This window comes from Ambystoma mexicanum, chromosome 1q (genome assembly GCF_040938575.1).
Source record: "Ambystoma mexicanum isolate Mex_15411 chromosome 1q, UKY_AmexF1_1, whole genome shotgun sequence".
Lineage (NCBI taxonomy): Eukaryota > Metazoa > Chordata > Amphibia > Caudata > Ambystomatidae > Ambystoma > Ambystoma mexicanum.
Window position 1 is genome coordinate 642,290,012 of NC_090922.1, and position 27,363 is coordinate 642,317,374.

Below are 27,363 nucleotides of genomic sequence, written 5' to 3' on the forward strand. Positions count from 1 at the left end.
ACAATAAACTTGCTTTACTATGCTCAATTCTTGAGAGGTTGATTTATATTTGGTAGAGAGGGTCCACCCCAACGTGGGCCCGCCCAGTCTTTCAACCATCCTTCAAGGTGTAGTTCCCTTGATGGGTCCTCTGACTTTTCGGGAAGACCCAGTATTCTAATGTTGCTGCGTCAGGCCCTACCTTCTACATCCTACTCCTTTACTTCCAGGTTCCTCGTCCTGGTCATTAGGTCCAGAATATCCTTCCTCATGGGTCTCATTGAGTCTCCCAACTCCGAAAGTCTCATCTCTGCTTCTCCCACTCCAGACAAGACGTTCTGAAGATCCTGCCTAAAGAATCCCACTTTCATGCCAATCTCGTCTATTTCCTGAGGTTTTAGCTTCCTGGATCGCTTTCGGGATGTCCTTCGTGGACTCTCTGGACAGCCCCTCTTTCTGCTTTGTCGATCCTCCTTTCTCCAACGACTCCTGTGCCCCAGATGAGAGTGTGGTGTATGAGTCCATTTTGCCTGTAGGCTGGCCTTGTTCATTTATTTTTTTCCTATTTCCCTGCCCACCTCCGGCAACATGGATGCTTCTAGTTTTCCCTGTGTGCACTAAAGGTCAATGCACTATGTTGCTCTTAGCCAGTGATATGGTCCGTCTGGTTGGACTTTGTCCCCTTACCAGTCATGGAGTGGCAGTCTCAGCCGGGCCTCTTATGCTCATTGGCGATTCCCCCCCCCCCCCCGGTCTCATCCAGGTAGTCCCCCTGGCTGGATTTCCTTATGCACATGGCTTCTCCACCGTTGTTGTTGGCCCAAATCATGTTCCAGTAGTGTGTGGTCTGGGGCGGGCCTCCTGTTCTTTGTGAGAAACCTGAGGATGTCTCACCCGCTAGTCCCTGGGGATCTGTCATCCAGGGGGCCAGGTTACGGCCATGGCTATTGGATCCAGTTCCTGGGGCAGACTAGTGCGGGAGGATCACCTGGAGGGGGGTGGGGGAATCTCCTCTGGGAGTGGAAGTGGGACACTGATGGGTGAGATGTGGTACCCCCTTTCCTATAACACCTTTTCCCCATCCTACCCCGTAGGATATTCAGAAGTTCTACACCCTAACCCCCCTCCCAACACAAACACTTTCCTATACCGTGACAAACAGACTAACACCCGAGCCGTTTACCTGACATGTCCCAACACAAGGGTCAGGCAGAGTCAGGCAATTGACAATAACTATGCACACCTGACAACCCTTTTCCCTCCCCACAGGGATAAAAGGCAGAGCACAAAAGAACACTTCGAGACAAGAAAGCAGTTTTTCCGGACTGGCAGTTCAAACGGAGGAGAAAGGCGGAGAGACCTGGAGAGACGAGGAGGGACTTGCCCTTGCCCTTTTCAACTTAGACCTGCAAAGCCCTCCGAAAGGGAAATCATAAGACTGGGAAGTCCAGCTGGCGTGTGGTGTGACAGGTGTCACGGCACATGGGGCCCTCCCGCATGATAGCCAAAGCGGGGAGAAGCACTTGCCGCCTTGGTGCCGTCCTTGACTCCCGAGACAAGAAACTCCAACCGTTGGGAACAGCCGTTGAGTTGGAGCAGTCAGATTGTAAAAGCGAACTGTGCTGTGCCCAAGGTTGCAGGCGGTAATCTTGTTAAACAAGGGGCTTGTGTAATTGAACTTTAAAGAAACCCTAGTAAAAAGTTCAGAAGCAGAGTGGTCAGGTGTCACGGGTCGCTCATTCGAAGAACTCTTGACTGAAGCCCTTTTGGCTTTTGGTGTTTTGTTGAAACTACAAAGACCAAGAGGTCTTAGGAGAGGCTAGTGTGAAGTGTCAAAGTGGTCCTACGAGGGTGGAGCAAAACCCCTAGTATACTCGAAAGTAGAAAAGAGAAAACTGATCGAACTGTGAAGCTGGCAAATGTGAACCCGACAGAGGGATGCCTGTGAATTGAGGGCAAATAGGGATATACCCGTGAACATTGTGACGACAACTGCGAACCCGGCTGAGGGATGTCCACAATGGATAGTTGGTTTAAAAGACAATGACATTTCTAAGTTATGTTTTGACTGAAAAACCATAGTGAACCCGATTGGGGGAGGCTAAAGTTGCAAGAAGGATCAGAGCCCGGCTGAGGGGGGTGCAAGGGGCGAGGAGCAATCGCCCAACATGAAAGTTTAATAAAGAATAAAGGAACTTTTGTTTATTTTCGTACGGCCGGCCTTCTAAGGCAAGAGACTTGGCCGCGAAGGTCCTAGCATCGTTGAAAGGAACTGTAACCTTGTGCTCAAAGGTCCTGCCTTGTCCCTTGCTAAAAACATGTGGACGGGAGACCCAACCATACCATCCTGACTTATTATTTGGTTAACACTTCTTTCTTTTCTTGAACATTATCCCACACTATTTTGTAACTTAGTTGTAAGCATGGGCAATAGGTTTTTTAGTATAGGCCCTTTTTTATTTGACAAGACGCCAGCAGGACTGCCTTATTATTATTTGATGGTCGTAGCTTGCTCCCATCTTCGATTTCGGTTTAGATTCAGTGTTTTTCACACCCAATATACAGTTTAATAAACGCCCTTGAACTGTGATCACGTGTCTGTCTTTACTGTTGCTATCATGAGTGCCTTACATCTTCCAAGGGGGGGGGGCAGGCAGTCCGCAGTTGGCCTTCCTGCTCAACGAGGACACAATCGCACCCCTGCCTCATCTCCCGGCACCCACTCGCTGCGTTAGTCTGCCATTCCTTGGCCAGGAACACCAGAAGCTGCCATGTTCCAATTCGTTGGATGCCACCTGGGGGCTATTCGCCCCAGCCCCCAATCGGTCATTCCGGATCTCTTCTTGCTCCTCATAGTGTCTTCGCCGGGGCACCTCTGACGGTCCTGCCAGTGACCGCCGCACCGGCAATGTTCTTCCGCCTGCCACCAAAGGGATTTATGCGCCCTCTGCTATCGCGGTGCTGGAGTCCTCACCGGTCGCAATCTTTAATTCAAACTGGCCCAAGCTGCCGTCTCCCGAAATTCTCATTCTCCCTCTCCGTGCAGCCTTACAACCCTACGCTTGTATGTCTCAGATGTTCGACCATCCCTTTGTGTGGACCTGGAGATATTTTTTGCTTTCTTCCGGATATTTTCCGACTTTATCCCCTCCGTCGGAGCGGAGTGAGCCCTGCATGTGACTAGCTTATGTCGCTGCACAACCCCCACCCCAGCAAGGACCATTTTAGAAGGGTATATATACTTATCACTTTCATAGGGCCCGTAAGTATTTAGAACCATGGAGATGTATTTGCATTCAGTGGAAGCATACAAGACTTGCACTTAGATAGGGAGCACCAGAAAATGGGCGCTCTTCAATCATGTATAACTTAACCATAGCACTTAGAAACAGATTGCATATTGAATATATTAGATGAAGAAATGTATATTGTATTTACGATTTAGCCATTATCATTGTACAGTGAAAGGCCTATGGTCATATTACATTGTATTATAATTGAATTCAGGAACGCCCCTTTTAAAATATATTCTCTCCGCTCGGAAACGATGAGAATGAGGACAGAACGATGGACAGTATGAGGTAAGTCCACTTAGTTGCAAGGAAAATTTGCATTACGTAAGCAAATTAGGATGATCTAATACAAACCATGGCAGAAAGCAACAACCTGTACTATATATACTAAAATAAAGTGATGTCCTGCTCCTCTTATCAACCTTGGTGCAATTTACTGTTAGGTTTTTTAAACAGATTTCAGCAAGTTGTCTATTGATCAGATAAAGTCCTGCCTCAGGAATATATAAATCGATGGTAAATCTGAATGTAAGGATGACTCAAACGGTATGCAGTGATTATATCAAATAGAAAACTAATGAAATGTAACGAATGAAAAAACAACTAATACCAACATAACAAATTTTGGAAAAATCTAAAAATGGGGTTGGGGTGCGAGTAATGGTTTTGGGGGTGCTATTACAAAAAAGGGAGTGCTTTGGGGGTGCTCTCCCTCCTGCCCGCCCAAACAACGAAAAAGCCATTGTTTTTTTGTTATCAGTTGTCTTTTATTCGTTAAAATGTAATTGGTAGTTTTTTCATTTGATGAAATCACATGTAACCCTCGGAAACAAACCCAATCCTATGGTACTTTGGCAGATGAGATGAATTGTGCAGAGCATGGGAGCAAGGCTTGAATAGAAGCCAAAGATGGAAGCAGATAACAGAGTACCAGCCAGAGGATGGGTGACAGCCACAATGGAAAGGGTATTAAAGCTATTATTTGGAGAACCAAAGTGTTAATTTATGTTTTACATTTTTTCAAAGAGAGAAGGAGGAGCCCTCCTTTTTTATATTTATTATTTTGTAAGCTTAATTTAGAGAAAAGAGGCACAGAAATGAGCTTGCACTTTTATATAGATTTTTTGTTAAACTGGCTCTAAAGCTGGACTTGTCATTTTATTTGATTATCCTGTAAACTGATTCAGAGCAGCAAATAAAATGTAGCATTATGGATACAGAGTATATTCTGTCACTTGAATTAGAAGTGTGTTTGTGCAACAAGGGACAGATTGAAAGATTACAGTACAGTGTGCAAACATTGTTTTAGGAAAAGATGTTCTTGAAGCAGTGGTTTGCTTCTACCACAGGTCATTTAAAAGGATCAATGATTCAGCATCACAACACAGACTGTGCTCCATCCTTAATCAGATTGTAAACAGCAAGCAGAAGTATTTAAAATGAAATTAAATAATTAGAGGTGCAATTGCAAACAGTGGGGTTATTACTTAAAATTTCTGAAAGCGAATGCATGATGATTTTTTTGTAAAGAATGGTTTTAAAAAGCCTGAGATCTCTGTTGGAGAAGATTCATCATTCTGGATGCATGTTGTTTTATGAACGCATACAAACATGTTTTAATAAACACATTTTTAAAAAATGCACATTTGAGATTATTACAAGCTTTCATAAAAGACCAGTGGGTGATTCAAGGACTGATAACAAACATTCACTTTTGTTATCAATAAAGGTGCGAGGGAAATATGTATTGATGAATAGACTGTTTTAAAACACACTTCCCATTCACAAAGAAGGAAGTGCATAGATGCATGACATGATTAAGATAAAGGAAGTAGATAATCGGATCAATCACTGACCCTGCAAGATTACCACAATTTATCAGATCAAAGCTCTAAGATGGGCCGGATAGGGTAAATGATGAAATGGGAAACCCTTGGTAATAAGTATTTTTTTTGTAATGTTTGTTCTGATGAAAATTCCTTTCTTTGTGTAGAGGTCACAAGCATTGAGATACATGTCACATCTGCCTTACAGAGGATCGTCCCTGTTGAGATCTGTCGGGTGGCAGCATGGGCATCCTTGCATATGTACGCAAAGCAATATAGTCCTTGTCTGATCAGTGTACACGCTCTTTAGTTCTGCACTACTCAAGAGTTTCCTGGTGTAAGTAACGGATCCTTGCTTTTCTCGCTACTTCAGGTTCCCTACTGCTTTCGGATTCTTTCTAAGATCAGCAATCTTTGGCAAGGAAGTAATCAGTCAAACAAATTACTTTGATTTGGTTATGTTCTTTCTGATGGATCAGTCCTCTTCTCCCTTACCTTGATTTCTCATTGCCCTCCGACCTGCTCCTCATTATGGAATGCTCGTGACCGACTGCAGGTATGTGGTTCCTAAATCTCAGTGTGGGGAAACTGGATTGAACAGAGGCCAGGTCGTCCAGCCAGCTTCCATATAGAATACCTAGGATGTCTCATCCGGAGTTATGGGCGCCATTGACGCTGAGTGGAGCTGAACAGAGCTGCAGTGCATCCCCTGGTTGTTACAAACATAGTTCCAAATTCAGACTTGGGTCTGGAAGATATTTCTAAAATGGGGAATTGATGGGAAGGACTAAAGCATCAGAAAGAAAATTACCAACGGTAAGTCATTTGTTCTTCCCTCAGGCGTATGTCTCAGGACTGACGAATATGATGTGGTCACTCTGCAATTGCCGGTCTTTTTTGTATTTAATGTTCTGTATTCTCATCATCTGACTCACCATCCTTGTCTATTTTGTTCGTGATAGTTTTATTCGAATATTCATTGGTCAGAAACCTGTATCGAGCATTTGCTTTATAAATAATCAATGAACTTTAATGAATTCAAACAAGATACAAAGTGATAGCTCATTTAAAACTTGACCTGCATATAGGTTGATAGTGTTATGCTATTTACTAACACAACTCCTCTAGCAGCAGAAAAGACGAGGGAGTGAGTGGTAAGAATGCAGAAATATTCAAAGCCTTAGACCATGGGGAGATACAGTTACAGAAACGTTAGGTTGTGTTCTTTTGATTACTGCAACTGGTTACTTATTTCCAGACCTCTGAATGACGTGTTTATTACTGCTCTTCTTTCTCTTTCTAAAATATACAGACATGATATATCACTTAAAGAAAATGTTACTGGCCCTGCTGTTCAAGTTCAAGTTCGCAACGTCAAACTGGGAATCTCAACCTTCTGGAGTCTGGAAAAGTTTGAATATAAGCTTGCTCAAATGAAGGAGCTCTATGAGGTTTGTGAAGAGAAATACATAGTGTATGCACACACTACTTCGTACAGCATTTTTAATGTTCCCTTTAGTACTTAGTGATTCTTTTCCTCCACTTCGCATAATCATCAATGATTTGGTTTTGTTCTTGTCATATCTGTATGATGTTAGTCTACCCCTTTGGTCTATGTGGTGTTTGTATGCCCTGTTATTGTAACTGATAATACACTGTAGGGGTCTACCTTATGTATGTGCCAGATATGTTTTGGCTTTGCTATTCTACTATTGTATTGTTTGGCTTTAGTTCCGTTTGAAAATCAAATTTAGTATGAAAATAAAATACAGAAGAGTAAACCTGAGACAGAACAATTTCCTGATAACCCAAAACAGTTGTCTAGTGGTGCCAGCCATATTCACCAGTGCCCTTATGGTAATTTCTGTAATTTTAAGTGAGAAGGTTGAGAGCATAGCTAGATCTTTTTTTTTTTTAAAACCTTTATTTAACATGCTTGACTTTACAACAAGGAACGACGAGCGTACCCAAACATATCAATCATTTTGACAGTAGTATACAAAACAAGTCTTATGACCACGCAGGGCCTCAGAGAAGGAGACAATACACATATTAAACCACGGAGTGGTGAATACCATGTGGCACAGGTTATCATACATTAATAGCATTAATGAACCGACGAAGGTGGGGTGTCGCTGTCTTCATCGTCCGAAGAGGACAAAGAGTGGAGATAAGACCTACAGGGGAGCCAGATGTTCCTGGGCCTACAGGTAGTTGGTTGGATAGTGGAACGGCGTTCCTCCGTGTCTGAAGCCCATGTTACGACACAGAGCCATTGGTTGAAGGTGGGTGGCACAGGACATAACCTAAGTATTAGTATACAACGAATTACAAGTAACATGCATAGGCCTGCTAACTTTCTGGAATTACGAGAGGTACCGGGAAATTCATGAAACAAGCATGCCATCGGAGTCGGTGTAATAGTAAATTGTAGCATCCTGCATACTGCCTCACAAACCCCCTCCAAAAAGTGGTTATCCGTGGACAAGACCAAAGCATGTGGATGTAATCAGCATTGTCAATGTTGCACTTAGGGCACATAGCGGGGCGATCCGCTGATATACAATGTAATCTGGTCGGAGTGTAGTGGTACCTGTGCAGTATTTTCAGTTCAATCAGCCAAAACCTACAAAGGACACTTCTTGGGTTGAATTCCTAGGTCTCATCCATTATTTCCATTCCTAGGTCTCTACTCCATGTACTCCGGAGCTTATCTAGTGGACAACCTGCCCTTTCCTGTAATAGTCTATGAAGCCTGGCTACCCCTCCATGTGTCAGGGAGCCGCTCACAATCTCGGTTAATAAATCATAAGGAGGGGAGCAAGGGGAATGCCCTTGATCCGTTAGGTGCAGGCCTGCGTAGAGTAGCCATCGGGAGGGATGCTCTCTCAAAGAATCGGGTAAGTCCCACCATTTCATGAAGGAGCCCATAGTGTAGACATCTCGAACAGCACCAAAACCAGCCGCGGACAGTCGGAGCGTCCATGAGGGGAGTCCCAGGTAGGCAGTTCCACAATGGAAAACCACCATGAAATGGATGGAGGGAGCCCACCTGTTTCCATATTCTGGAAATATGCCGTCCTCGTGACTCCAGTGGGATCAGCGGGTTGCAATTTCAGGGTCGCGGAGGAGAGAACCAAAGAGCGGATATCTAGATTCCCAGCCGCTAGACACTCCAGTCTAACAGGAGGGTGAAATCCAGCAGGGTCAAACCAAAGGGAAGCGAAGTGCGCCTGGGCAGCCACCCAATAACGCTCAAAATTATAGGTGGCAAACCCCCCCTGTGCATACAGGGTAGTTAATGTATCTAGCTTCAAACGAACCGCACCAGAGTGCCAGAGAAAGCCGTTAACCACCAAAGTGAGCTTCTTAAAGAACTCGGCTCCCAGCCACAGTGGGACATTTTGAAATCTATATAAGAGTTGTGGGAGTATCATCATTATGAGGAGTGTCACCCTTCTAGACGATGTAATCGGTAGTCTAGTCCAGCCTTCAACCTTCCGGACAAGTGAAGTAAGGTAATTTCTGTAATTCTGGTCCTACAGTGAGGACAGATGACACGTAACCACCACCCCCAGATACTTCACCTCTGATTGAGCCCAAGCGAACCCTAGCAAGTCTCAAAGGGGGGGCTAGTGGAATCCGTCAACGGAAACAGTGTGGACTTCGTACAATTAACCTTCAACCCGGAAAGATCCTGGAATAAGCCATGCTCTGCTCAGGGGAACGGATGTAAAGCAATGCGTCGTCCACATAAAAGAAAATGGTCTCCGGGTCCGCCGAAAGCCTTATACCGCTATGGGCATGTTTCTCGCGTATCCTGTCCGCCAGTGGTTCAATGACCAACACAAATATCAGAGGGGAGAAGGGGCAACCTTGTCTGGTACACCTTGCAATCTCAAACTGAGGAGAGCACTTGCCCCCAGTGTGGACCCTTGCAAGAGGGGATGCCTAAAGTAATTTAATCCAAGACAGGAAGGGGGGCTGAAATTACTCTTCTCTAGTACTGCCCAAAGGCACCTCCAAGAGACTGAATCGAACACTTTCTGCATTTAATGTTGCTGCGACAGCCTGCGTCTCTGGCTCAATACGGGCTAAAATGTCAAATAGGCGATGGAGGTTAAAGGAGGTGGAATGCCCCGGGATGAATCCTGCCTGATCGGGTGAATAATAAGCGGCATATAGGGGTCTAACCGGAGGGCCAGTACCTTAACAAGAATCTTGACCTCGCAATTAATAAGGGAAAAGGGACGATATGAGCCACATTGTTGGTTTGTCGAGTTTTAACATTACATGTATAATCGCATTGCGGAGCAAGGGGGTGAAGTTTATCGACCGCACACGACTCCTCCCAGACGGCAGATAACCAGGGGACCAGATGCCTCTTGTAGTAATAAAACTCGGTAGCGAGGCCGTCAGCACTGGGGGCCTTGTCAGCTGATGGAGAGTCTATGGCTGTCAATATTTCCTTGTTTTTGTTATTGGGTGATCGAGCGTCTCCCTGGTCTCTGAGGACAGGACAGAAAGCGGGAGACTGTCGAACTATTCAACATCTGTCAGTGTCAGAGGCGCAGAGTCCATGTTTGCATACAACACTTCATAGAATGCACACCATTCCTCATTGATTTCTTGAGCACAGAGGGCAAGAATTTGCTCTCTCAATTGCTGGGATATGGGAAGTACCCCCTTCATGATGGACCAGCCTAGCCAGTAGCCTGCCAGGACAATCTCCCTCGGTGTACTGTCGGGCGGCTTGAGGAGCATCAAGGAAATTGCAATCCCGGTCTGCATATGACCTGAAGGTATCAAGTGCAGAGCCTATCTCACCCAGTGTAGCGGTGGTCGGAAATTAGGCATATTGCGCTTCAAGCCAGGCCAGATGGAGCTCACTGTCCCTGATAGCTCTACAAATCGATACGAGGATCTCAGCCTCCTTCGCCAGGGCTATTCTGTGTATATAGACTTTGAAGGCCTCCCAGAGGGTGGCCTGAGTGTCTACCATGCTAGTATTGCATTCAAAGTAATCGTCGATAGCTTTGCCTAACTCTGACTCGAAAACTGGATCAAGTAAAGCGTTTGGTTTCAATCTCCAATACTGTGTGTTCCCACCACCTTCACCCCAAAGCAACGAGCAATGACCGGGGAGTAATCTGAAAAGATGTTGGGAAGATGGATGCCTGCCCTACGCATCTGACGAGTGCGTCCAAGTGAGACCTGTACCTCCATAATAATCTGGGCCGCCTTAGCTAGCTGGCATGCCCTGGTACCAGACCAATCGAGATCCGTGTCAACTATGGTTTTAAAATCGCCGCCAGGGATAAGGGGGAACCCAGCTAATAGGGAAGAAAGTTGGGAGTAAAATTCAGGATCATCGATGTTCGGACCGTATACATTAAGTAAAACCACTTCTCGACCCAGTAATGAGCCGTACAATAGAACAAAGCGCCCCTGAGTGTCTATGTGTATCACTTTCTGAGCAAACCTGATGGATTTATGAATTAAAAGCATTACCCCGCGGCTCTGAGTGGAGTAGGTGTAGTATCGCTGGGAACCCCATGTCCTGGCAAACCAGTCACGTCCCCCAGCTAATGCATGTGTTTCCTGCAAAAAGAGAACCTTAACTTTATGATGATCCACATGTAACTGTAGTTTACGCTTCTTGACAGGATTGCCCAGTCCTCTGACATTCCAGGTCACACACATTAGGCACTCACCCGCCGTCTAGTCAGTAGACCCATGACCACAGTTTTCCCACCTGGGAGAGGAGGGAATAACTAGATGGATTGGTTGACCCAGTGACCAGGTCATATCGTCACAACAGGCACAAGTCGAGTATTTATTTGACTTCTCTCCCCGGCCCTCCACCTGCCACCCCCACCCCCACCCCTCTCCCAATCTGAGGAGTGACTCCCTTCTTACCCATAAACCAACAAAAACCGTTGCAACCTTGCATGGGGGGCTGTGCAAGGGTTGCAGCCCGGCCTACTTCCCAACAGAGTAACATAATAATAAAAGTGTGCAGTGCATGTCCGGTATGATGTCAAGTATCCAAACATTGCGGTAACACAGTGCAGTCTGCGGGCCGGAGCATAATAAAAGAACAATGGCTAAGCTTTGTCAGAGTAGACCTGGAACAATAAAGCAATTTAAACAACATTGGGTCAACCGGGGAAGTTCTCCTCCAGGAATTTCATAGCTTCCTCCGGTATGGTAAAGAATATTTTCTCATTGGGCTCCACCCTGAGCTTGACCGGGTACATCATGGAATACTTTACTCCGAGGTCACAGAGCCTTTTCTTTATTGTTAAAAAGGACCTTAGCTCGTTTTGCCCTACCATTGAGAAGTCAGAGTACAGATGGATCCTGCTGTAGCCGAGCTTTAGCTCTCCCTTGGCCCTGGCCGCCCTTAGTAATGCATCCCTGTCCCAGTAGTTTAGAACTCGGGCGTTTATGGGGTGCGGGGGAGCACCCGGTCTGGGCTTGACTGCCAGGGAGCGGTGTGCCCGCTCTATAGCAAATTGCAGTGAGAGTTTGGGACCCTCCAAAAGCATTAGCAACATCTGCTCCACAAACTCCTCCATGGGGCCCTCATGGTTATTTTCAGGGACGCCTATAATGCGTATATTGTTACGTCTCAAAGCGAGACTTCAGGTCCTCATTCTTCCTGAGGATGGACTGCACCTGCCTGGTGAGTGAAGAGACGTCCGCCCTCAGTGCCGAGATGTCGTCTTCCGTTGTCCCCACCCTGGTCTCGACCTCAATAACTGTGGCATCTGTCTTCTCCATTCGGAACTTTATTGCCACTCATATTATCAAGCTTGGAATGATGGGCAGTAAAGCCCTGATGCATATAATCCATCATGCGTTGCAGTTCTGTGGGTTCCTCTGCCACCGAGGGCTCACCTCCATCTCCCTTGGCTCCTCCCTGGATCCTTGTGCAGCCATAATGTAAATATTAATCGAGCTCTGCTTCTTGCTTTCCACCTTAGCCATGATGGCAAGGACGTGTACCAGAGCAGGCAGCAGGGGCGTGCGAGTAGAAGTCGCACAAGTATCAATAGGGTGAAACTACCCCAATTGCAGGCTGTGGAATGCAACAGTCCGAGCAGCTCAGCTGGAAAGTGGCAGTGTGTCCCAAAAAGGTCTTATGTATGACCTCGGCAGTTTGATGTGAACGCTGACTTCACGCCGATGTAGTAATGATGGATAAGGTAAGCAGCTCAAGACGCAGACAGATCGTCAAAGGTGAAGTGCGTCAATAAAGTTGAGGCCAAGAGCAGCGGTGTCGATCTCCCCCTTTCCGGAAGTCTAGTTATAATGCTCAATGTGGGGCAGTCGTAGCCGCCGGCAGATGGAAGGATGTGAGCAAAGTATTTTAAAAGTGGGGCCATGGGAGGAAAGCCAGGGCCGACTCCGGGAGACATCCAGGGGGCGAGCACTGCACCAGGGTTGCCTCACGCCGGCTGATCCAATAGGAGAGAAGCCCTGTGGGTCTCGGGCCAGAACCGGACCAAGAGATCGCTGCGGTGGGAAGCACACCAGCCAAGACGCCCAGTCGACACAAGGCCCGGCCGTGGGCTAGATATTCATGTGAATGCGGCAAGGGCAGGACAACCAAGGAGCCCGGGAGCACCACAAGCCCCAACCGACCACAGCTGCGGGTAAAGAAGATGGAGGCAGCTCCGAACAGGGGAAACTCAAGACCTCTGGCTCTTTACATAATGCTGCTGGATTTCTCGCCATCCCAGTGCCATAGTCACAGCACTGCCAAGCTAACGGGGGTTGGTGGGATGTGTAAGAGCTCCAGGGGTCGGCGGAGAAACCAGTATATGGGGCAGAGAGAGAAGTCCGACCTACCTCCGTCCCCCACTTCAGCCCACATTCGGGCCCGGACCACCTGGTCTCGCGCACCAACCAGGTGTCAGGGAGGCCGCTGAGGTGACCTGGCCTCACCCTGCACTCCACAGCAGACCTTGCGCTCACAGCGGAGCTGCGGGCAGGTACCGTGGGCCGCCCGTTCACCCAGGGCTTGCGGCAGTAAATTTCACCAGCCGCAGGTGTTTGCAAGTCACCAGTAGTAAGCAGATGAATGCCTCAACCAGGCCCGGGTGCAGGAGGAGGCAACAAGTGTCGACGTAGGGAGACCCCGGTCTCTGAAGAAGGCAGGGGCAGTCAGCCTCGAAGGATCCAAAGTTCGGGTGGAGCCGAGCCGCCAGAGGATCAGCAAGCCCCGGCCAGGACTTGGCTGCATGTCAGACCAGGACCAAGCATGCCCCAGGACTTTAGTGGTCTGGCCCAGACAAGCAGCCCATCAGGCAAGCTCAACAGCTCACAGAGCTCTCCATCCACCCGCAGCAGTTTTCATTCGGGATACGCAAGGCACCAGGCTGCTGACTGGTCGGGGTGCAGTAACCGCCGCAACAAGATGGTTCTGTGGAGTTGTTGCCAGCAGATTTGGTTCACCAGCGATCGCGGGTTCAGCCGCGCGGAGTCCCAGCAGTTTGTGACCCACTGTAGACGTAGAAGCTAGCCGAGCGGGCCCAGCTAGCTCTGGAATACGATCCGGCAAGAAGATGATATATAGGTGAGCCTGGCGTAGCCCAGGTGCAAGACGCTAGCAGGTCGATGTTGGCAACTTCCGCATCCACCTCATAGTGGTCAGGTCAAGCACCTATGTAACAATCATCATGTCGGGATGAGGCTCAGGGCTGCGGACCTTGAAACTCGGATGACCATCTTCCTCGAGCGCAACACCACCCTCCCCCCCGAGCCTAGCTAGATCTAACTATACGTGCACCCCCCATTTGTGTGCCAATGGAGAATCCATTACCTTTCCTGTGTTTAACTAGCAGACGCTTATCCGCCACTTCGATTCCTTTAGCATATTGCCTACACAGCCATTTGTGGTTGGGTAATATTGCCCATGTAATAGCAACATGTCCATGACAGACCATTTAGATGTGATCTGGAAATCAAATGTTGAGATTAATTTGCTGTGAGCGTTCCCAAAAGAATGTGTGATTCACTAGCTGCTGATGGTTTGCCTTAAGATATTAAGAGATCCTTGGGCATTTCAAACCCTGTTGGGAGTCAAAAAAGACATGAAGGTTGTTACCTGTCCAATGAAAATCGCACAACATTACCAGAATTGTATCAATTTTTGGGTTATCTACAATACAAAGTAAAGGGTGGCAGATTTTCCAAGGGACATTGAGCAATGTCATGAAGTCAAACAAGAAGAGTGAGTTATAATAATCTCATAGCTATTGGGCTGAGAAGACTTTTAAAGATGCATAATAGTATCAGGTGGACTTCTTTACCATTGAGTATATTATGGAGCGTCAGAAGAGCACACTTTGCAGAGTAGGTATGTAGGTATGACTCCTATATCAGGAAAGACAAAGGAGCAACACTGTAATTCCTCCATCGCCTCTGTTTCCTTACAAGATATTTGGCAGTAGTTTACACAAAATCAAACTAGTATTCATCATACAGTATGTAATATGACATTGACAGAGATGAGGCAGGTACATGTAAAAGCTGTCGGATTCCACAAAGACAAAGAAAACATGACTGATTTCTTATTTCTGTGCAGATTCTGCAAATGCATAGATTGGATGAATACAGCCTTGTAGAACACTTATCACAAGCAGATTGCCTATGATTTACAGAGGTAATGTCACTTGCAGGATACATAATCAAAAAGGTTGGCAAGCTCTTATTGTTCCTTATGCTGAAACCCATTATTCACTTTCAACTAGTACACTTCATTCCAGGTAAGCTAATACAAACAGATCATTTCTAAGTGAGAAAGCCACAATATCATCTTTTCTTGGTTAACGGCTTCAGATAAATCTGCATTTCACCAAAATGTGTTACCTGGTATATTTGTCTTTATTTGAAGAATGTCAATTTCGATCAAAAATTGCTTGTAATAATGCATTTAAAGATGGCGGAGGAATTCCTTGAAAGCGTGCCAGTATAATACCACCAAAAAGGGAACAAGTGGTGATCTAGTATGAGGGTGTGAACAAAGACCAACATCTATTTGTTAATGTGCAGGGATAAGACAAAACTAACATAAAATATAAGTAACAGGTGACTTACAAAGGTAACATTAACCTAGATGGGGCAAGCGCTTCAAACTTAAGAGTACTATTCAAATATACAAAATTACAGTATTTAGGTGGTGGATCGATTAGTGTCACAGTAGAACGTTTATCTTAAACACCATTATTGGGACCACAACATTTTTTCACTTAGTGTACTTTATTTCATTTTTTTTTTCTATTTACAGTACCTTTTTTGCCTTTTTTAAATTTATACAATTTCTTGGAAAACTAGTTGTAGTTTAGATGGATATGAATATGTTGGTGGAAACATTGTCAGTTCAGTTCAGAGACTGTTATTTCATAAAGGAATTTAGGCCTAATATGGCATTATATTCTCCGAGAGCCAGCAAGTGCCATATTTCCAATCCAAATCAGTCATTTGAATATAGAAATGTATTTTGAGCATCTCTAGAAAAAACTGTTTAATACAGGAAGTGATTTCCATCGACATGTTTTGCAGTACTATTTTATTCCCCACCACAATACGTTTTTTGCTACTAATATGGTTAACCTATTTTTAGAAATGTCCAGTTAGCTAGGGATTTAAACGGATTTGGAAGTTGGTGAGTTTTATTATATGCTTCCATTTTTAAGTTAATTCATTCTATGACTATGAAAAATGTAATTACACCATTTTAGGAGAGAACTATACACCGGTGATTGATGGTGCTGGTTTCATGTTCACATTTCCTGATTCTGTAAAGTGGTGGTCCCCATTTTTGGTATCAAGTAGATATATCCACATCCTGCTTTGCAGTCTCAAGCAAGATTTTGACGGCGGGTTGTGCACCATCGGGTCTATGTCCCTCGAAGGCAGTGCTCCAGACAGGATTTTGAGGTCAGAATATTTTACTCCAATTTTTTTTATTGGAGGGTAAATCCAATTTCATGAGAGCAAAAATTAGTTTCCTCCTTCAGAAGAGTAAAAAGTCCCTGACAACTATGCAATTTGTCTGTATAATTAAAACTGTTAGAAAACATTAGTGACAAAGAACTTGTAGGTGCATACTAAGCAGCTTCTTCTTCATACTCTTACGCCCCGACCCCTTTCCTCCATACTGCATGGGCGTCCCTTCCTAGGGATGGGAGATGGAACCTTTTTCACCAGAAAAGAACGTCTTCCCCTTTAAATTTAGAGACGCGCGGGGTGCGGCTCTGGGAGCATGCAGTACCCTAACTCCGCCCTCCGGTGCCATTCACCAGTCCCCTTTTCTGCGTTGATGGGAACAGGCCGATTTCACTAGCGCTCCGGGCTTTGGCCATGTAATACCACGCACTCTTTACCGGATTCTTCTTCTTATATCTTTTGTCTTATTTTTGTCATTCAGGTACTCGGTCCTCCGGTGGCACGCTCCTCCCTGGCGCATGTCGACTTCAGCAGGCTTCAGCAGGTGTCCAGCTTGCCAGGGTCTCTTCCCTACGTCTGACCCACACGCTCTTTGCCTCTGTTGTCTTGGCCCTGACCACGGCTGGCAAGGTTGTACTGTGTGCGACGCACTGACTCCACGCGCACTGTAGAACAGGCTAGCTAGGTGGAGGGAACTCCTCGAAAGGTCGTCTCCAGAGGATTTGAAGAACTTTATCAAGCAGAGATCGAGGCCTAGGGGAGGGCCGATGTTTTCCACTGCACCCCGTAAGGGCGAATCATTCCTGAGGAAACGCCCAAGCGGGAGGAACCTCTTGGGTTGTGGTACCAGCACGCACACCGAGGCTAGTCCAGCTACCGGCCTCGCGGTCGAGGGGTCGTCAGATCCTTCCGGAATCAGTGCTGAGGGACTGCAAGGCTCTTTTACCGAGTGTACAGCGAGGGCTAATGCCCTAGTACCGGCGCAATGTCTGAGGGGCTGCCTACATGCAGCACTACCGGCAACAATGCTGAGGGCAATATGCCATCCAGGCCTAGACCTGAGGTGCCGGGTAGGCCTTATGCTCCACTACCTTGGAGAGGGAGGCATGCACCACGACTTTGGTATGTGGCACGCCGCTCGACAAAATGGCTGCTGTGCCAAACAACATGGCTGCTATACCGATGCCACTCCTGGGAACAGAGCAGGCGGGTGAACAGGTTTCAAGGTGGGACTGGTGTCAACCAGGTACGTGGTCTACAGTTTGTCCATCAGCAGCGCAGGGCAGGTTTGCCCTGCAACCCATACTGAACACGCTCCAGCCCCCAGCCACTGCGTCAACATCTTCTGCCACCTCTTCTGCCTCTGAAGACGGGTTCTTCGAAAGGTTCCTGGCGCTGATGTGAACCCCTCAGATGGGGGCCATCCTACGGGATGCAGTCAGGGACCTGCTCCCTGCGGTCACTCCACCAGTGCCCATAGTCATTCCTCCCATCGATTCCGACTTCCCTGCCTCCCACAGCCTCTGGCTCCAGTCTCCATACCACAGCCCACGGCGCCCAGCACCCCTCCTCCCGCTCTGGATCAGCCAGAAACTCTGGTGAATACAGACGAGGAGGAGGACCCGGACATACTGTTGTCAGCAAAGGCCTTCCAAGACAGGCTTGCAGGTCTGGCAAAATATCTGGGCCTTCCTCAACCCAAGGTAGAGCAGCCCGAGAAGGGGGTCTTGGCAGAAGTCCTCACCCTAAGACCCCCTACCAAGACAGGGATCCTGATGCAGAAGGACGTTGTGGCACCGGTCAAGAAGTGGTGGTTCAAGCCACACTCAGCCCAACCCGTCAATCAGCGCCTCGATGCCAAGTATAGACAGATGGACTCTTGTTGTCGGCGCATCCTCAACTGCAGTCTTCAGTGATCACTGCAGCATCACTCTCCTCTAAGCCTGTCGTCCTCGGCAACCTCGTCGCTGCTAGGTAAGGAGGAGATGATCTTGGAGGCGTACAGTAAGAAGCTGTACTCCAACTCCTCCCTGCACCTGCGTCAGGCCAATGCAGACGCCATGCCTGCTGCCGGTAACCAGAGGTTGTGGCGGGAAATAGCAGACTTCCTTCCTGTGTAGAGCCGGGCACGCTTTAAGGTGGGTCTAGGAGAATCCAAGCTGGTAGCACAGGACATCATGGAGTCCACTGTGGCCCACATCAATACCTCTTGCCGGGCCTTCTGCATCGCCACGGACATGAGAAGGACGGTTTGACTTCGGGCTACGAAGTTTAACCCTGATGTCCAGGATTGCATATTCCGTTCGAGGGTAGTGACCTCTTCCACCGACGAGGAATTAGATAAAAACAGCTCGCAATCTGCAAAGTCTTTATCTATCCCTACGAAGGCATACACCCAGTCGCATCAACGCTCCGACAAGGAGCAGGTGTTTGGTGGGTTCCAAGGATTCCAGAAACGGAGGTAGATACAGCCTGACCGCACGCCGAGTCAGCACCGGCACAAGCTACAAAAAGGGGGGCTGGCAAGGGCTTCTTCCAGTCCCCCTCCTCAGCAGCAACCGCAGATGGTAAAAAGGCATGACGCATCGTCCCAGGTCCACGTGTCTCCAGTGGGTGGCAGGCTTGCCTCTCACGTGCATTTCTGGCCCCAGATCTTTGTGGACCCTTGGATCCACTCTGTAGTATCCACGGGGTACCGCCTACCGATACCTCCCTCTCCTCCTTCCTCTCCTCCCCTCCACTCCCACAGATTGGGACGGCAACTCTGTAGGCGGAGATCTAGTCGCTCGTCGAGAGTCAGGCAGTGGAAGAAGTTCCAGCCTCCTAGAGAGGATTGGGCTTCTATTCCAGGATTATCGCCATACAAGAAGAACTAGGCTGGCATGAGAGTTGTGTTGGACTTATCCACCTTCAACCTCTCCCTCCCTCTTCAGAAATTCAAGATGGTTACGCCGGCACTGATTGCAGAGACACTAGACAAGGGAGACAATGTGCTCCCTGGATCTGAAGGACGCCTACCTATACGTCCCGATTTAGCAGCCTCATCGCTCCTTCCTACGCTCCAGGATCATGGTCTTCATGATCTTGCACATTGGGCGATTGCTCTTCTCCCCTTGGATCTCCCTCCGCCAGGCTCTGATCCTTCTTGCAATGCAGGCCTCCCTCTTTTGGGTTTCCTACAACCTTTCACTCTGAATATCACCACAATGTTCTCAGGTGTATCATGCTTTGCCCTGATTCACAGGCATGCCTCAACCGGGTTCACGTTTGCCAATTTCAAAGTTCACGATGCAGGTTTTCACTTCTCTTAGCTTTCCCTTGCCACTCCTCCTTCGGGTTCGCATAGCCATCTTTAACACAGTTCATGAGATTCAAATATAGTTCATGATTTGCTTCAACTCATCCAAAAGCATGGTTTCCCTACCTCTAGCTTTCTCTTGGCAATGGCTCAGAGACTTTCGATTGTATAAGGGATTTGACGTGACCCTTGTAGAACCACTCCCGACACCTCACGCCGCCCTCTCCTATGGCCTTCTGGTACTTGTAGTTTCACCACAATAAAAGGGGGCCAGCCAGAGCCTTTCGAATGAGCACTCCTGTGGCACCTGACCACTCTGCAGCTGGCCCTCTTCTGAGCTTTTCCAAAAGTTCAAACACACACAAGTTCTTTGTTCACAGGTTCCTTGCGTTCATATAATGTTGCAGATTGCAACCTTGGACTCGACACAGTTCGGTTTGCTTTCTGCTTTCTCTGACTCACAGGCTGTGTTGAACCCGTTGGCTCGGCTTGCTTCTGGAGTCGAGGGTGGTACCACGGTAGCAAGCGTGCCTCCCCGCCTGCATTGTCAATGTGGGAGGTGGCTGTGCACCATTGACATCTGCTACACCACACGCCAGCTGTAAATCCTGGTCTTATGATTCCTTTCATGGAGACTTTGCGGGTCTTGTTTGAAAAGGGCAAGGGCACTTCTCTCCCCCCCCACCTCCTGTAGCCATTTTGGGTCTCGGTGTCTTTCTTCTCTGTTTGAACTGCCATTTGGAATAGCTGCTGCCTAGTGCGGTTGGCCTTGCTCGCAGTGTGCTCTCGTGCTGCACCTTTTATCCTTGTGGGTAAGGTAAAAGGCTGTCAGATGTTTGTAGTTATTTCCAATTGCCTGACTCTGCCTGACCCTTGTGTTGGGACATGTCAGGTAAACGGCTCTGGTGTTAGTCCATTGTCTGTCAGTGTAAGAAAGTGTTTGTGTCGAAAAATGGGGGTGGGGGCTTGAGCTTCTAAATACCCTACAGGGTAGGATGGGGAAAAGGTGTTACAGGGAATGGGGTACCGCCTCTCGCCCTTCGGTGTCCTGCTTCTAATCCCTGAAGACCCCTCATCCAGGTGATCCTCCCCCACTGGTCCACCCACAGGAACTGGCTCCAATAGCGATGGCTGTGTCCTGGCCACCTGGATGACAGATCTCTGGGGACAAGCGAGTGAGACACCTTCAGGTGTCTCGCACTCTAAATGTCTCTCTTGCTCTGCTTCTATCCCTCACTCCTGTGTATGTGTCCCCTATTAGTTACCTCAGTTTCCCTTATCATTTTCTTTGTTGTCCTCTCATATACCACATTTGTCTCTCTTCCTGTTGCTCGAATTTCGGTTTCGAATTGTTAATGTTGTTCTCTGTTCCTTCCCACCCCCAACTTGCTTCTCCTGTATTGCTTAGGTTCAGAGTTGCTCTTCCTTTCCTTTTCTGTTTTGTCTTTTGAGATAGCACCAATAAATACTATAAAAACTGAAAATGCCTCGTATATTTACAAATATAGTGCAGCTTTACTATTTGGTGCTTCTTCAATATGTGTGCAAACCTTCTTTTGGCCATTAGGCTGGGAATGATGCAGCACTTGCTTGTATGCAGATGCTTTATCAGCACAAATGCCATTACAGGTATAGCAGCCCTCATGTGATGTGCTTGTTCTGAGCCCATTAACAGTATAGCAGCCCTCATGGGATATGCCTGTTCTACTTCTGAGCCATTACAGCTACAGAAGCCCAGATGAGGTGTGTTTTGAGCCCATTACCAGTATAGCATCTCCTTTCAAATGTATGGTTTCTGAATCACTGAACATTTAGTAGTCCTTTTGATAAATCGAAAGGTAAGTCAGTTCTGTTACAATTGAATGTTACCTTCATCTTTTTTTAAAAAAATGCTTTATTGTATATGGTTTAAATTAAACCTTTACAAATTCATTACATAAAGAAGAAAAATTAATTGCATCAAGAAAGAAGAAAATACAATTGAGTGCATAATAAAACCATACAAAAACAGTTAACATTAAAAAATGTACAGAAAAATAAAACGAGAGCAAAAGCAACCATATTTAAATAAATGGTAGCAAGTTACTACTGTTCCTAATCTTGTTGCTGTTCACCCTCAACCTAAAATGCATAGTTGTTGTAGAAAAATATGCATACATTTGAGATCAGTTGTCTATATTTGTGATTACTAAGTGATACAGCACCGGAGCATTCTAAAATTATATTTATAATCGTGCTAAAAAAAAGAAGTAGAGCACCCCTGTAGCAGCTATATCTACTTCACCATAGTTCATAGTGATTCACAATAGTTGACAAATCATATTTTCCCTCACGTATTTGGTAAATTTATAGCTTTAATAAAACCTGCTAAGGCCAGCCCCTGCGAAACCTTCTGGATACTAAGACACCATTTCCATAGTAGATCCTCCCAGAATACTAGGTTTAGGTTTTGTCGACAGGTATTCTGGAATTTAGTTCTTATCCCCACAAGAGTAGGATTATCACATTTCAGAACAAGATGTTTAATTGACTCTGGTTTTGCCTTACAGAATCTATCCCAGTTCATCAATTGAGATTTGTTTCCTCCTGTACAAGATGTCCTTGGTTGGTAGAAGGTTCCACCATACCCTAAGGAGGCGCCCACGATCGAAACGGTTTGGAAATTGAAGGAGGATGGAGGAGACGGTTCCTATGCGTTTGTGTTCATGAGCAAGATGGCTCATTGATGCATATGAGTGGAAGGCATCAGTAGTTATAATCGAATCTTAGTCCAGCAAAGATTTTTTTAGTTTGCAGGGACTATTGGTCAAGGTGTCTAGATTAGAACCAATATTCGATAGAATCAATTCACATCTTCCCTTAAACTCAGTCAGAGGTATTGACACCTCTACATTATCTACTAAAAGATGGTACAGAGAGTTTGGTATAGGAGTCATAATTTTGGCGTATGTTAGTAGACGCCATTGTACCCTCGACGACAAAGAGGGCACCCCCAATTCATATCTAATGGCAGAAATAGGCACTGCATTAGGAACGCCAAGGATCTGTCTCCAATTCCTGCCCTCCATTTTTTTCAGAGTATTTAGAATGCCCACAGCAGATAACTCTTGGCCATAGAGTTTTGGCACTATCTTTCCTTCAAAGAACATTATCGCCGGTTTCAATGAGAACCACTCAAATTTGCGATTGATTTTTACAATTTGAGATTCAAGCATCTTAGATTTTTGCGTCTGGCTATCAATGCCCAATTTGATGCCCTTGTTTGCTCCAAAGTGGGAACCCAGATATTTTACATTCCCTGATGTTTAGGGTCCCTTCAATCAACCAAGAATTATGGTTTTTCTTAGATTTTACTTTCGAGAAGGCCAACATTCAAGTTTTAGCAGGGTTTATAATGAGGACATTGTCTATAGCATACCTGGCAAAGCTATTCAAAAGTTGCTGCAGTCCGAACTGTGTTAGATCAAATATCAGAAAGCTGTCTGCGTATGCAAGCCATATGATTTTACTCTTACCAACTTTAGGGGCTGTAAGTCCTTCATTAGCTAAGGAGTTTGCTTCATCTGACATATGTTGATTGAACAACCAAGGGGCTAGGACGCAGCCTTGCCTAACCCCCCAGTAACACCTGATGCGTTCTGATAGATCCCCTTTTTGGCTTAGTCGAACTTGTATTCCACCATTCTCATATACCCCTTGGATCAGCCTAATGAGTTCAATCGGCAGGCCCTAAATTGCCAAATTATCCCAAAGTTTACTATGGACTACGCAGTCAAAAGCGGCCGAGAGGTCGATTGAGGCCATGAACCTACAGCCCTTCGGTCTTCTCCAGGCATCTTCTTTTATGCATTTAAGGACCAGCCCATTGATATTAGTTGCATGGCCTTTGCGGAACCCGTCTGCATTTTGTCAAGAGGGTGGGCCCCCATGGCCCACTCCTCTAAATGTGAGAGTAGAAATGCAGAGAAGATCTTACAATCCGCATCGATTAATGGAATAGGGCAGTAATTCTTAGGATCTGTTCTACTCCCACATTTATAGATAGGAATCACATGGGCCGTGCACCAAGATGATGGAACAACCCCTGAACTGAGGATATCTTTAAATTCAAAGTGCAACAAATTTGCCCACAGATTACTATCTGCCTTGAAGGTTGCATTAGGTAGGCCATTAGGTTCAGCGGCCTGTGATTTTTTTTGCATTTAGTTGATAGGGACAGAATGGTATCCACTCCAAGGGAGCATCCCATTTGGGGTAATCCTGATAATCAGTGATGTCCTTCACCTCCTCAAGATGGTCTTTAGTGGTAATCCCAAATCTGCTCTCAAAGAATTCCATCCAGCTTAGTTCAGAAATTGAGTTTAGTTGCGTAATGGCAAAATTGGGTTCTTGACCATTAACTAGTATCCAGCAGGCACTAAACTGAGAATTGATCAGCACCCATAGCATAGTTTCTGCATCTTGCTGTAATAAGGCCCTTTTTATTGATTAACAGTAATTTTTGGATTTCTGCCTAACTTTTCTAATTAGATTAGTTCAAATTGAATTGTCCAGCTCTAATCTCGGATTACCTCGCACCTCCCTCCTCATAGTTGACTTTACTGAGGCCAAATTCTCATTATAACAATGGTCATGTCTTACACGCCTGGTGCCTCTAGTTTTTGACCTTAGATGGATATTCGAGGCCAGGACACCTATGAGGCTAAAAATCTAATGTACATTAAAGTTATTGATTTTCCAATCAAGGGTTATGGTGTTCAGTGTGGCCCTTAGGTTTTTATTCAGTGTTTTGATGTTTATATCAGTCCACCTGACTTAGTTCACTGCAGCGTTAACTGTCACTTGGTTTTGAAATCTAAACTCTGGTGTTAATTGGCATGCCAAAACCAGCCATCAAAATACTGTGATCACTCCAAACATTTTTAGAGATAGAGAATGACATAGTGGTTCATCAAAAAGTTGTCTAAATAAATGTAATCTAAAAGGGATGAATTTGTCCCCCGATGCCAAGTGTGCCAGGCCGGCACATTGGAATTGATACACAGACTCCCGACCAAAGGCTGTAGACCAAGGCCCCACAAACCCAGGTATCATATTTTCCCGGAGTGCCTTTTCCTAGATATAGGCTCACAATCCAAGTGCGTATCACAGAGATCCCAAGGGGTTTCATGGAAACAGTCAGAGTGCAATTTTTCTGCCATTCCGATGTAGTGTGACCCATTCATCCATAAAATGGCAGAATTTCTCTACAAACACATCCACACTCGAAATACCTTTGTGCCAATAGATATTGACCACCAGGAGCTTCAAAGATCCATCCTGTAATGTAAGATCAACCCCCGGGGCTCCAAAGGGGAGTCCTTCAATAATGAAACCTTTCAGACCCAGAGTATTTTCCACTGCTATGAGAAGGCCACCAGAAGGCCTCCCCCCTCCACTACTTTTCGCTTGTTGGGTAAATATTTTATAGCCATATAGGACCGGGGCCTCAAGCAGCCATGTTTCCTGCAGGCAAAAACAGTTGGCGGTTCTTAAATTATCCAGACAGCTAGGATTGGTAAACAAATGCGAGCTGCCCCGAGTATTCCAGGATTTCAGGCACAAAGAAATCGTTCTTTGCTCCATGCCCTTGGAAATGGGCAGCCGTTGGGACGAGTTTCTGCCACAGTGTAGAGAAGATAGTTGCCCAGTCGATCACCTTTCCAGAGTCTAACCCAGCCAATGGACTTGTACCAATGCTCTCCATACCCACTGGACGAGCCGCAGTTCTCAAGCTGTCATTTCTGCCTGGAATTGCCCTTTCTTCAGCCAGCACCTGTTTAATCTCAAATCCCAAGGCAGAAAGGCCCTTTTGTTGAGTAAGAAACGGGGAATTCAAGTAAATATCAAAGGAATCAAGCTGGTTTTTATCCGGAAAGGACACTCTCCCAATATCTGCCGATGCAACCATGGCTAAGGCCAGGATTTCTGCAAAAATAGTGAGGATGTTAAACCTGTTCAAGCAAACTGGATGAGCTTGTCCAAGCTTGCTTGTCATCCTCCGGTGAGGGCTCCCACAACCTGTAGATTTATCTTTCAGCCCCTGGAACTTCTCACACCCCCATGAGGAGGGTCCTGCTGTTTTACTCCCTCCCTTGATGTATAGAGAGTGGGCTGGTGTAATTGCTGCAGGAGGTTGACCCCTGCGGCCACTCTCGGATATAAGAGTGGCGGGGGCATTTCTAGGGCACAAGATTTCCCCCCCCACACAACTTCGGGGGAAATCTGATCCTCTTCCTTCCCACAGTCATTGCCTGGGGTCGTGGCCCCTCTCTAGGGCCCCAAACAGATTGGTGTATTAGGGAGGTTCCTGCCGCACATCCCATTCCCGTGGAGGCCTGCCCCCTAACATCCACTCTCGGACATAAGAGCGGGAGGGGGGGCATTTCTGGGACACAAGATTTCCCCATCCCCCACCCAATTTGGGGGAAATCCGTTCCTCATAGTTCCTACAGGCGTTGCCTGAAGTGGAGGCCCCCTCTCTAGGACCCCAAACCGATTGGTGTATTTGGGCGTTTCCTGCCCCACATCTCATTCCCATGGAGGCCTGCCCCCAACAACTCCAACAGATACATGAGCCTTTGTTGCCAGCCTATTGCTGTCACCTATAGTACGTCCTAAGGCCCAAGATCTCCCTGGCCTGCATCCCAAGACATGGGGGGACAGCCCAACTTCCACCCACATGGGGATATTGCAGAGACTCAACTCACCCGCCTTACTTCCCCTGTGTCACGACCAACCGACCAGGAGCACCCATGTTAAGTCAATCCAGTGCTGTAGTGGGTTCATTATCATTTCTCAGAAGGAGTGTCCAGAGCACAGCCCTAAACAGCACCTGTGGAATACAGGGAAAGGCCACCTGGGCCCTGTCCTGGCGCCTCTGGCACCAGGCTCATGGGGGATAAGGAATACCAGCCCGAGAACAAAGACTTCCTGGTGCCCCAATATGGCGGGCATCGAGACACAGTACTTCATTGTTTCAAATCAGACCATTGTTTGGGTGTGACTGGCCTAATCAGGAGTGGCTGACTATATAAGCCACGCCCCTGCTTTGGAACTGTGCTTCGCGTTACTCTGCTTACTGGCAGCATGATGTTCACCGGGGACCTTCAAAGCAAAAGAACAAACATAAGGATCTTCTATGTTCCGCGTGCATTTCCATCGACGACAACTCACCTGTGATCCTGCTCTTCTCATCGCAGCTCGCAGCGCCGTACTTCTGACAACTTCTGCATTGTGCTGTCAACCTGCACCTGGAAAAGACAAGCAAGTTAGGGCCGCGCAACAGCAAAACTAAAGAGTGCATACTTACCATCGCAGTCCAGTGAGCACGGGGTCTCCACCCGCTCCTGTCCGTACCAGAGCCAGTTCTTCTACGCAGAGCTGCAGCAAAACTCTGACACCTGTAAAAGAATAAGGAAAAGACATTAAAAGGGCGTTAACCTCATCCAAGGGGAAAATACTTTAATCCAACAGGAAAGGCCAACAGGAAAGGACATTAAGAACATTAAACCAAGACCGGAATAAGAGACATGGCATTTATTCGAGAAGGTCTTAACGAACCAAAGTAAGCATCATTACATCAACAAGGCAAAAGAAAGCAAGAAGTGTTCCAGCACGGAGCCAGGCAAGCAAGAACAAGACTTATACATGTGAACCAGTGAAGCAACTTGGTTCACTCAAGAAGCGCGCCCCTGCTGAGAGCAAGCAGGACGGAGAGCCTGCCAACCACAATCATAAGGTGAGGAGAGCCTCGGGGGTGTGGGGGGGCGGTTCCAGGATCAAATAAGCCAAAGCACGAGGAGAGTGGGGGTTTAAGTAACACTGGTAGTTTTCACTCATGGTGATTCCTTCATTGTAGGAGCTGATACCTAGTACGGGCTGGCAGGTAGAAAACAGCTGACCCATCCCAGAGCAGACCAGTAGACGCCCATCACCCAGCAGTGCCGACATCCCCGCAGAGACAAGG

General features: G+C 46.7%; 1 protein-coding gene across 1 annotated transcript in view; it reads left to right on the forward strand.

Moving 5' to 3' along the window:
• KIF14 (kinesin family member 14) overlaps positions 1-27,363 on the forward strand; it is a 1,355,767-nt gene that overhangs the window by 931,788 nt on the left and 396,616 nt on the right. Inside the window, exon 21 of the mRNA XM_069641230.1 lies at positions 6,411-6,549. Coding sequence (XP_069497331.1) covers positions 6,411-6,549 — 139 coding nt within the window. The remainder of the gene's footprint in view (positions 1-6,410; positions 6,550-27,363) is intronic.